This window comes from Gorilla gorilla, chromosome 4 (genome assembly GCF_029281585.2).
Source record: "Gorilla gorilla gorilla isolate KB3781 chromosome 4, NHGRI_mGorGor1-v2.1_pri, whole genome shotgun sequence".
Taxonomy (NCBI): Eukaryota; Metazoa; Chordata; class Mammalia; order Primates; family Hominidae; genus Gorilla; species Gorilla gorilla.
In genome coordinates this window covers 52,705,522-52,718,017 of record NC_073228.2, presented here as the reverse complement: position 1 = coordinate 52,718,017, position 12,496 = coordinate 52,705,522, and the positions used below count along the sequence as shown (strand labels likewise).

The 12,496-nt window shown below is 44.9% G+C and overlaps 1 protein-coding gene across 1 annotated transcript in view; it reads right to left on the bottom strand.

Annotated features, from left to right (window-relative positions):
* Nucleotides 1-3,659: 3,659 nt before the first annotated feature.
* The window catches only part of IKZF3 (IKAROS family zinc finger 3), a 103,573-nt gene continuing 94,736 nt past the window's right edge, over nucleotides 3,660-12,496 (bottom strand). The window contains exon 8 of the mRNA XM_019028590.3: nucleotides 3,660-7,337. Within this exon, the coding sequence (XP_018884135.1) occupies nucleotides 6,634-7,337 (704 nt within the window). The 3' untranslated portion in view covers nucleotides 3,660-6,633. The remainder of the gene's footprint in view (nucleotides 7,338-12,496) is intronic.

The following is a 12,496-nucleotide window of genomic DNA, read 5'->3' as shown; positions in this document are numbered from 1 at the left end:
GGAAGGTAGATATTGTTATATCCTTACAAAAATTTAATACACCCATTAACATTCCTATTTCAAATAGCTCAGTCGATATCAACACATAAGACAGCCCACAATTGTGATACAGTATTAAGAAGAAACTCAGGCCAGCCGCGGTGCCTCACGCCTGTAACCCCAACACTTTGAGAGGCTGAGGTGGGCAGATTACTTGAGCCCAGGAGTTCAGGACCAGCCTGGGCAACATGGTGAGACCCCGTCTCTACAAAAAGTACAAAAATTAGCTGGGTGTGGTGACCCACGCCTGTAGTCTCAGCTAGTTGGGAGGCTAAGACGGGAGGATGGCTCGTTGCTTGAGCCCAGGAGGTTGAGGCTGCAAGTGAGCCTTGATTGTGCCACTGCACTCAGCCTGGGGAAACAGAGCGAGACTTTGTCTCAAAAAGAAAAAAAAAAAAGAGGAAACTTGTATCCAATTTATTCAAACTGCAAAAACCTGTGTATCTTCATAACAATGGTGGGGCAAAGACTATCTACAGCTGGGGCAAGGGAGAGGCACAGTCTTGTGTTACTTTACAAGCTCTCAGAAGTTTAAAGCCCACAATTGTCCTTCAGGCTCTTCTGAGTCCATAGTCCTAAAGGGTCAGGAGTCCCGAATCCTGGGCTTATTCTCAGAACCATTCAGTCGTGCTGCCTTGGAGAACAGAGTCCTTTTCCTGAGGTGGCCCAGGTCCAGCTGCTGGTTTCAGATCAAAATTGTCCTCCTTCATCGGCACTTATATCTCAAATCATTCTCCTTGTCTGAACTCTGGATATAGAGGTTTTTTGAACTATACTTTCTGTGTGAACATAAAAATAGCTTCCAATTCTCTAAAAGATGAGGTATCACTATATATCGTTTTTTTTTTCTTCTGTTCCTGGTGCTAACTTTTAGGACAAAGTTTCACCACTCCCTTTTCTCTTCTTGAGCTCACAAGTCCCGATGCTGACTCTTTGAGTCCTCAGATAGCCAGGCTGTTTCACATCTTGAGTGTCCCAGAGTTTCCAAATCTCTGCTAGAGTCCAACATACCTCCTCTCAGTGGGGTACTCTTTAAAGTGAGGACTTAAAAGAAACATTTCCATTGTGGTCTTATCACCTGGGATTATATGTAACAGTACTACTTTTTTTCCTTAAAACATTCTTTTTTTTTTTTTTTTTTTTTTTTGAGATGGAGTCTCATGCTGTTGTCCAGGCTGGAGTGCAATGGCGCGATCTCGGCTCACCACAACCTCCTCCTCCCGGGTTCAAGCGATTCTCCTGCCTCAGCCTCCTAAGTAACTGGGATTACAGGCATGTGCCACCACGCCCAGCTAATTTTGTATTTTTAGTAGAGACAGGGTTTCTCCATGTTGGTCAGGCTGGTCTCGAACTCCCAAACTCAGGTGATCCGCCCGCCTTGGCCTCCCAAAGTGCTGGGATTACAGGCGTGAGCCACCGCACCTGACCCTCCTTAAAACATTCTAAACCTCACATTCAGTAGGGCTTGGGGAGGTGAGGGTGGTGCAGGAAATAGGAGAATAATAGTGATACAGATGCTACCTGGAAAAACTTTGTTCTGTCTGTTCCTCACGAAACAAAGCCAAAAAGAAAAACTTTATGTGGATGTGAGATTTGATAGTAACACAGTGTTTCAACTGAGCAAAATTTTGTGTTTTTAAACATTTCTGTTTGCCAAAGAAATCTGAGGTTGTGGCTGGGCGCAGTGGCTCTTGCCTGTAGTTCCAGCACTTTGGGAGGCTGAGGTGGGCAGATTGCTTGAGCCCAGGATTTTGAGACTTGCCTGGGCAGTATGGCGAAACGCCATCTCTGCAGAAAAATACAAAAAAAATTAGCTGTGCATGGTGGTGTGCCTATAGTCCCAGCTACTTGGGAGGCTGAGGTGGGAGGATTGTTTGAGCCTAGGAGATCAAAATCTGAGGTCATTTTATATCTGGCCCATTTTGAGTATGGGCCTAACAAAATGTTAAGCACTGCATTTAAAAGGTGAGGAATTTTGTCACTGACAAAGTCAGAAGCTGTGTCAGGAACAGCTCACAGTGGGTCATAAAGCATAAGATTAGCTGGCTTATCTGTGCCAAGGCGAATGTCTTTTTGGGAGAATAACTTGAGGAAACTAAAGACTGATGAGTTCATTTTCTCTCTTTTTTTTTCTGGTGGTAGTGGTAGGAGCTCACGGGAGAGACACTTCTATTTAGTTTTCTCTCCGTAGGAAGTACCGATGCAACACTTCAGGTAGTGACAGAAAACATTTGGAGAGCTGGGCACTGTTTGTGCATGCCTGTAATCCCAGCTACTTGGGAGGCTGAGGCAGGAGGATTGCTTGAGCACAGAGTTTGAGTCTGGCCTAGGCAACATAGTGAGGCCCTGGTCCTCTAAAATATACATACATACATATATATATGCAAAAAAAAAAAATAAATTAAAAAATTAAAAACACCTGGAGCACTGGTTCTGTTTCTTTTCCACCCTCAGCCCACTTCTGTCACCTTGGCTGCAAGGAAACTTTGCCTGGGTTTTTTTGTTTGTTTGTTTGTTTTTGTTTTAGACAGAGTTTCGCTCTTGTTGCCGAGGCTGGAGTGCAGTGGTGCCATCTCGGCTCACCGCAACCTCCGCCTCCCGGGTTCAAGTGATTCTCCTGCCTCAGCCTCCTGAGTAGCTGGGATTACAGGCATGCGCCACCACGCCCGGCTAATTTTGTATTTTTAGTAGAGATGGGGGTTTCTCCATGTTGGTCAGGCAGGTCTCGAACTCCCAACCTCAGGTGATCTGCCTGCCCCAGCCTCCCAAAGTGCTGGGATTACAGGCGTGAGCTATCGCGCCCGGCCCTTTGCATGGGTTTGGTTGTTCCTCAGACCGTGGCCTCTTGGGTGTATGGTGGAAAGCCCGCCTGATAAGAGGCTGGTGGGAAATGAAGGAGAGGGGCCTACAAGGCTCTTGTTCAGAGGGAGTCTGCATGAGAAAATACAGGTACTATCTGAAGCTGCTCCAGGGCTTCAGTGCCCAGCAGTGGCAGATGCAAGTCCTGACTCTGCCCTTCTGCTAAGATTCTCCTTCACCCTCACCTCCCCAGCCCTGACAAGGGGTTGGTTAATTAGTACAGCATAAGGGTTATGTACAGAAGGCAGTGTTTATCTGTGTGATGGTAACCACTGCATATCTGGTTCAACTTCAAGACTCAAGGATGCAGAGTTTCCACACATAAATTTTTTCTGGAATTGATGGGCCCCAATCTAGGCTCAGAATGCCACAAAGAAAGTGCCTTTGTGAGTGGTCACCTTACTCAGAAAACTAACCTCAGAAGAATAGAAATCATGCAGCAAACTCATTAGTCACAGGAAAAAGGAGGATCATATCTATAAAAAGAGTCCCCAGGCTGGTGGAATGGGCCTTGGTTTCACAATCTTGAGATGCAAAAGGTGGTCTCAGGCTGGGCGCAGTAGCTCACGCCTGTAATTCCAGCACTGTGGGAGGCCAAGGCGGGCAGATCACCTGAGGTCAGGAGTTTGAGACTGGCCTGGCCAACATGGTGAAACCTTGTCTCTACTAAAAATACAAAAATTAGCCGGGCTTGGTGGTGAGCACCTGTAATCCCAGCTACTTGGGAGGCTGAGGCAGGAGAATTGCTTGAACCCGGGAGGCAGAGGTTGCCGTGAGCCGAGATCGCGCCACTGCACTCCAGCCTGGGCAACAGAGCGAGAGACTGTCTCAAAACAAAAGAAAACAAAAAAAGTTGGTCTCCTCTGCAAAGACTTGAACACTAATCTGGTGGAAAGGCTTCCTTTCCCTCGTTTTCTCTTCTACTAATCCCTGCTTCCAAATTCTCTTTCTCTTGTCCCTTGAAGAACCAACAGGATGTGTGATATTTCAAGAAAGTAATGAGCAACTCCTCTTTCACAAAGGGAATAAGCAATCTGGCATAGCTTGGAGTCTAGTATTACGGAAATACAGTGATATACTGAAGACTACACACCAAAATACATCCATTCCTTTAGCTGAAGTCTCAAACATGTTGGGACTGTTGCCATGGAATTTCATAAAACCTTTTTTCCTGAGACAGACGCCATGCCACAAAGAAGGATAAGCCATTTGTGCAGTCTGAGGTGGAACATTTTAATTACTGGCAGCACATAGACGAGTTGAGTTGGAGCCGAATGCATAAGCCCCTTAGAAATAAAACACTAATCTACCAGGAATTTGGGATTCTTGGCTCTGGTAGAAATGTTCACAAAGCTGACTCTTAATTTGTAAATAGGCTCCATGAAGTTGTCCCTGGAAGCAGAATTTATTTTCCCTAACATAATTTCTTAAAAAGGAAAAAAAAAAAAGAAGGCTTTGGCAAACAGCTGCATGTGCCAATGTGTGTGTATGCTTTGTGGCAAGATCAAAATACCTTTCTGTTTTTTGTTCCTCTCCACCACCTTCTTCACATTCACAACTCAGTGGTTAAAGGAAAAACTTAACACACCATTTTCATACCAAAGGAATGTGAAACATGTATTCATATAAATACTCTTCTGCTTAATATCCATACATTAGGAGGTTTAAAAAATACCTTGTGGTTACTGCATAATCACATACGAGTTAAAGCTAGAAGGGACCTAAGAGAACATTGAAATCTAATTCCTATTTTATGGATGAGGAAACTGAGTTTTTTTTGGTTTTGTTTGTTTGTTTTTGTTTTGTTTTGTTTGAGACAGGGTCTCACTCTGTCGCCCAGACTGGAGTGCAGTAGTGCGATCTCCACTCACCGTAACCTCAACCTCCCAGGCTTAAGCGATTTTTCTGCCTCAGCCTCCGGAGTAGCTGGGATTACAGGCGTGTGCCACTACTGCCCAGCTAATTTTTGTATTTTTAGTAGAGACAGGGTTTCACCATGTGGGTCAGGCTGGTCCCGAACTCCTGACCTCAAATGATGCGCCTGCCTCGGCTTCCCAAAGTGTTGGGATTACAGGTGTGAGCTACCGAGCCTGGCTGGAAACTGAGTTTTAAGAGTTAAATAAGGCTGGGTGTGGTGGCTCACACCTGTAATCCCAGCACTTTAGGAGGCTGAGGCGGGCTGATGGCTTGAGCCCAGGAGTTCAAGACCAGCATGGGCAACATAGTGAGACCCCTATCTCTACAAAAAGAACAAAATTTAGCCAGACATGGTGGTGTGCACTTGTTGTCCCAGTACTCAAGAGGCTGAGGTGGGAGGATCACCTGAGCCTGGGGAGGTCGAGGCTGCACTGAGCCATGATTCTACCACTGCACTCCAGCCTGGGCAACAGAGTGAGATCCTGTCTCAAAAAAAAAAAAAAAAAAAGTTAAACGATTTACTCAAAGTCACACAGCTAATTAGCAAGCATTTTGTGACCTCCTATTCCAGTGCTAATTTTACCATGATAACAGCACTCCTCCTGATAGTATGTACACATTATGAGTGACAAGGATGACTTATACATCTGCAGAACCGTGATCAGACTTTCAGGAATTTTCATGGAATACAGCAGTTCCATTTAAATGGGAAAAAAAGGGCCGAAGCCTGCCTGATCAAGGAGAACCTCTCAATAGAGGTGTCCCTCCTCACCCCATTCCGGAGCTCAACTCCGATCTAAACACACATGCCATCTATCTCCAGTTCCTCTCCTGTGGGGAGGGGGAGGCTGAGCCATACTTTTTGGACTTTTTTTGTGGAAAAAAATCATTGGCAAATTTGCTTTGGGTCTGTATCACCAATTCTCCATGAACTCTTTCAAGAAGTTTTAGGTAGCTGTTTTTTGTTTGTTTGTTTGTTTTCTGTTGGTGCTGCCAAACAATTTCCCCCTTTATACCCTTGCTCTGCCAACCTTGACCAAAGGAAAGCGATGTCATCATCCACAGTGGACAAATTTCTGGAGTGTCGATGATGGTCTATATTTAAAACCATGAGTTCTTCTGGCATAGATTTTCTTCTATAGACAACTGGTTTAGCCCAAAGCAGCTCAGCTTTTCACTGGAGATGGGAAGGTAAAGGACAGAAGCAGAAGTGCCATCAGATGACATTTTAAAAAAATGTTGTGATAGGAAATGGATCTGATGCTTGGAGAATGGGGTCTTCAGTTACTCGTAACAGATATTTATTTTATGGCTGTTCTTTTACTTACTCTTAGACTGTCATTTAGATTAGGGAGATTAGATCTTAACCCTTCAGCCTGTGAAGGGCAGAAGGGTGAGGCTTCCCAGCAAGGTCAGCTGGTCAGCTCTTCCTCTTTGTGGATTTGCACGTATGACTGAAAGGCTTTTCCACGTGTGGTTGATATATCTCAGAAAGAATGTTTCATATAGCACATCTCCGGGACCACTCATTCCACTGCTGTAGAAGATAATGACCAAATACCTTTTTGGCTTTTAAATTCCATAAAATTCAAGTCCCTGATGGGAAAACAAAGGTTTCACAAAAGTAATAATATGCTAGACCTGCGAATAATTTCTGAAGGAAGACAGTGTTTCTCTGGCTACCCCTGTGAACACAGCTAAAAATGGTATGAAAAGAAGTTTGGAACTGAGTATGTTTTGAGAGCAATCTGTTAGGCGAGGTCATTGGTTTTTAGAAACGATGCTGAATACGTAGGAGCAATCCCTGAGACCAGATATTCACTTCAGCAGGGCTCTGTGTTCTCCTCTGGCTATGTGAGACGAGAACTCATACCGATCATGGCTTCGATATCCACACATGTTACACTCGAAAGGGTCACGGAAGCCGTGGCAGCCCATGTGAATCGTGAACATCACATAGTCCAGGAAGAGGATGCGGCAGTGGTCACACCGATACACATCCATCACCTCCCCTTCCTTGTTGATCACTTTGACGGAGTCTCTTGGGCAGATGGGCGGGGGCTTGAAGAGTTCGTAAGAGCGGGGAACCTCCTTCAGAAGTGGCATCCCATTGCGGGCCCGAGGCAGGACCATGTGATTTTGCTGATAGATGTGATTCTGGCGTTCTTCATGGTTGCTGTCAGTGTCCGTGGAGTCGTGGCCACTATTGTTGGGAGAGAGGCCTCTCTCAGAAGGCACGCTCTTATCTGGAAGGTGGATGCTTTTCTTTTCCAGCTCTTGAGGGGCACCGTTTGACATCTCAGCCCGGGTGAGGGCTATGGGATACATGCTGCTGATAACTGGAACCATCTCCGAGGTGGGAGCAGGCGGTGTCTGGACCAAGGGGCGCAGGGCTTCGGCGCCAAGATAGCTGATGGCGTTATTGATGGCTTGGTCCATCATGCGGGTCTGTATGAGCTCACTCTCTTTCTCATACATGTAACTTGAATTATAGTTGACATCAAAGCAGTGGCGCTTCTCACCTGGAACAAGTGACAGAAAGGGTTACAAAGGGGACACTGCCAAGGCAGAGAGTTTGTAAATATTTTCTAGAGACCTCAAAAAGGGAGGAGAGTTAAGCTGCCTGCTGCTCAAGAAGACCAAGCCTGGCAGAATGGTTTCCCATGGTGCTGTCTCAGGGGACACTGGTCGGCAGCAACGTGTTTGGATGGTTAAAATAAAGCCAGCAGGCAGAAGAGAGGGGCAGAGATGTGGTTCAGTTGAGGCCACATGGTAAGGTATGCCCACTGTGCATGTTAGAGGGGAACCCTCAAGAAACGAGGGAAAGAAGCAGGACACTAGGATGGGCTAGAGGGACAAGGGAGCCACCAGCCCACAGGAGCCTGGGACTTCTGCTATAGTTCATGATCTCTTAAGACACAGTCGGCTCCCAACTCTTATTTTGCTTTTGCTTGTTATTTTCTGCTTGCAATATTAGGTAGCCAGGGGGACAGAAATGCTGCAAAGAGTGGGGACACTCGGTGCCTCACCTCGGCAGCTTTTTAAATAGCTACAGAGATAGAGAAAATAGCCCCCCCAGACTCCAACTGGCTACTCCCCAAACTCACCAGTCCTGGCTGACTGAGACTGAAGTGAAAGAACTTCAAATGTAGAAAGTTTGAGAAAAGTTTTCTTGAGAAGAGATCATGGTCTTTGTCCCTTTCCTAACGTGTGTTTCTCTTCCTTTGCTTGGCAAGTGTATCTCGGATACACATGTGATCATTAGGGCCTATCTCACACTTAACTGAAAAAATATACTTGTGGTCACCCTCTCCTACTTCTCATGTCAAACTGCTGAGAAGTTTTGAAAACAGAGTTTAGCCACCTTCAGAGTGTGTGGGTGTTGTGTGTTAGAAAACAGAGGCTCTCTGGTCACAGGGAAGGCAGGGATGGGGACTGCAGTGAGGGCAGATGTGCTCAGTGGTGAGTGGTGGGGAGAGGGGAGAGAAAGCGAGGAAGTGGAGCCGAGTGCTGGAGGTGAGGCTGAGGTCACTGTTGAGCCTCTCCATTCTGTCAGCTTGGATCCTGGAGGGATTTGCTAAACCACATCCTTCTATAATGTTTCCTAGGCATGTTGAGATTCCAAAATTTGTCACTGCCGTACAGTAAAGGGTTCAGCAATGAAAATAAAGAAGAAGAAGAAAAAATGCCATGAGAAAACAAAAGGATTGGAAGAACCAGTTCCTGTTCTTGAGGTGTCTCCAACCTAGTGGATGAGAAATAAGACCTATATATATAGAACTCGAGAAAAAGTATAAGTTAAAAGTTGGCCGGGCGCAGTGGCTCAGGCCTGTAATCCTAGCACTTTGGGAGGCCGAGGAGGGAGGATCACTTGAGCCCAGGAGTTCGAGACCAGCCCGGGCAACATGGAGGAACCTTGTCTCTACAAAAAAATACAAAAATTAGCCAGGCATCTGTAGTCCCAGCTACTCAGGAGGCTGAGGTGGGAGGATCACCTGAGCCTGGGAGGCAGAGATTGTAGTGAGCTGAGATGGCACCACTGTACTCCAGCCTGGGTGGCAGAGTAAGACCTTGTCTCAAAAAAAAAGTTGTAAAAGGACTGCTTTGCTCTATGGAGGTCTTTGCTTTTATTCTAAATGCCCACATTTGAGGCATTTAGGCAGGGAAGTAACATGTTCTTTAAAAAGAATAATAAGGTAACATACAGGCACCGGCGAGACAATTTGGTATAAATTGTATATTTAGGCATTAAGGGAATGCAGAAACTTCAGAAGTACTTGGGGAAGGGAAAGCATTCTTGGAAAATCTAAATTTTGAGAAGGGTCTTGATGAACTGGAAGAATTTAGATTTTCAGAGAAGCGGGAGAGGACATCCTAGTTGAGGGGGAGTGCAGGAATGAAGGCAGAGAGGTGGGACTACACGGGACATGCGCAGAAAGCGAGTCTGGCTGAAACGCGATCAAGAAGTATGAAATACAGTATTTCTCAGGCTTCACTCTTCCTTCACATTCTGCAATATCCACACACCAGGGCAGTGTGGTGGTTGAGAGAATAAACTCTGGTGTCAGATGGGCTGGGTTAGATGCTGGCTCCATTGGTCACCAGTTTTGTGACCTTGGGCAAGTCACTTAACCTGTGTTCCGTGTCCTCATGTAAAGTGAAGATAATTGTATGTACCTCACAGGGTCACTGGAAAGCACTTAGAACAGGGCCTGCCACATGGAAAACACTTGGTAAATGCTTGGGTTTTTTTCCTCTGTTTGATTTGGTTCACATTTTCTTTCTTTTTTTTTTTCTAAAATAAATGTGGTTTTTAAGGAAACTTTATATCACTAACATAAACGGAAAACCAGAATCACTTTCCACAAGTAGAAGGTAACTATGAAAAATAAAGACAATGAAACAGAGCATTTCGTTAAATTTTGATCGGATACTACTGTGAGTACTTGGAGAGTAAGATCCCTTCCCCCTTTGTTAAAAATAGAGATTACGAAGTGTGAGATTAGTGTTAAAGACAACTGGCATCAAATTAAGTCTAGATTTTTCTCCTTAGTATGATCCGGGAGACTGAAAGAGAACTGGAAAGAAAATAATTGTCCTGCTGTGTGGACCCAGGTTTTTAAATGCTCCGTGTGCTTGCTGGCAATTTGCATCCTACATTTGGGGAAACACTGAAAAAAGATAATGCATGGTAGGACCGAATGGTGGGCATTCCAAATGGCCCACTGTAGGGTGTGAATCTGAACCAAGAGCCAAGGCTACCTGCCCTTGAGAAAGGCGGGTTTGTGGTTAACGTAACAGCAATGTGTAAGGCAGACCAGAACAGTGAGAAATTGGAGCCAGAAGAACCAGCTAAAAGATCTATTCCCATGAGATGAATTTGTCTTTGCATCCCCACAAGCAGCTGACCTTAAGGCCAACCTGATAGTTTCCAGAGAAATACCTGAGAGAGAAAAAAAATATGCAAACGAAAACACCCTGTCTTGGAAACTCAATGAGAAGCAACAGCAGAGTAGACCTTGGCCAAAGTAATCAATGTTTTTTATTTTCAGTTTCCAGATTGGATATATCTTTGGTCAAGGCCATCTGGAAGACTGAGAACATGAGAGCCAGCTAAGGTCACAGACATTCATTCCCTAGAATGTGACACAGAAATGATGAACTTCGGTTTCTTGGCCTTTTTAAGGTTATTGGTTATTTTCCACTGTGGCCACCTCTATTCATCTCCCTAAATACCAGGGGTCCTTGAGAAACTTTTTCTCTTTTCACCCAACAGAGAGGCTCCAGATGGTTTCTGGGTGGGGTAGGCACATCACAAACTCTGATTTTATCCTTTCTCCCAAGAGTTTGCTTTACTTAACAAGGCCTACAATTTCACAATCTATACCACCTGCAGCATATGTCAGAAAACAGCTGAGTGCTAAAATTGTAAAAGGCAAAACATTAAGAGGAAAATAAACCCCTGGATGAGTGGAAATATGTGACTGAATTCTGTAGTTAACACAGACCATTGTTCATTGTTAAGGAGATGGGGCAGCCTCAGATGTTCACGTGCATGCAACTTGCAATCATCAGATCCCCTCGTCTCTGAGTTACGGTAACTTGAGCAGTGCAGATGATTATCAGTCACCTGTAGACACGATGACTCAATGTGTATGAAACTCAGAAAGGGTAAACTACAGTAATTGAAAAGCCAACAGCTCACGTTTCTTTAGTAACACACTCATAAAAAAGGTTAGTCAAACCACAAAAGTGTAACTGCTTCCAAACCTGCACGGAGCATCTGGTCCAGCTTCTAGTCAAAATCACACCACGCCTTTGAATGATTCATGATACCAGCTTCAGGCTGAATTAGAGGTCTTCTTCCAACAAAAATACACACGGCAACAGCAAGTCCTAAGTTTAGAAACTAAGGCTGCCTGGTTGGGCCATTCCCTACCTGTGGTTCTTTTTAAAGGTGTCAATATCTTATATTTTGGCTTTGTTAACTCTAAACTAAGAAACCACCTGACCTGAACTGATGCAATGTGGTGAGGACATATGGTTGTTGGCTTCTAAGTGCCAACTTGGAAGTACAGAATCACAGGCTAGAGCTAAAAGGGCCCTTAACTGAGCAAGTGGATTCAGAACTCTGTCTGCAGGGTTGAGGGGGAAGACCCACCACCCTAATATGTTTACTTCTGGTCTTTATATTTCACAGTACCTTGCACTGTGCCTTATATACAATAATCCCAATAATGATAAGTACTATTTATTGAGCCCCTGCTGTATCCACCGTGCCATCCTAGATACTTTGCATACTGTCTCATTTTACCAGCCCATTAGGGGTTGATACATTTTTTTTTTTTTCTTGAGACAGAGTCTTGCTCTGTCACCCAGGATGGAGTGCAGTGGTGCGATCTCGACTCACTGCAACCTCCGTCTCCCAGGTTCAAGTGATTCTCTTGCCTCAGCCTCCCAAGTGTCTGGGACTACAGGCACGTGCCACTACGCCTGGCTAATTTTTGTATGATACCTTTTAAGGTATGAATTATCATCTCTTAGATGAAGAACCTAAAGCACAAACAGTTTGATTCACTTTCCAAGATTGCCCAGTTGGTGAACAGAGAACCAGGATGTAATCTAAGAGCCCACATATCCCAGTATATGCTGTTTCCTGGCTGCTACCTTGTCCATGGCTGCACAGCCCCACCACCAGCAGTGACTTCAGGTTTTCTGCTGTGATGGTTCCCATAGCAGAGGGAAAGGGGGCTTAGTGGCAGCAACTGCTTTTTCCACATGGACCAGCACATGCACTCAAGAAGTATATGCTGCGCAGAGTTGTTATGATATCTATAAAGCGCTTAGCAGTGCCAGGCGTGTGTAAGCACTCTATTCCCATTATTTGCTTAGCACCATGGTTAGGTGATTTGAGGAATACAACAAAATTGCAATCCACTAGAGGAGATGCAGCATGTACATCATTTCATGACAAATCAGTATCCTTAATGCTACATGGTAGAACAAAACATAGAGTAGCCAAGAGAGTGGAAAGAGAAAACTGAACTACTTCTCAAATATGCCACACTTAATATGGGGCAAAGATTCATCTATTCTTTAAAGTCTCCTTGAAATCAGAGGTGGTGGTAGTGACGGTGGTGGAGACAGTCGTATCTATAATAAGAAGCAGACTAGTAAACTC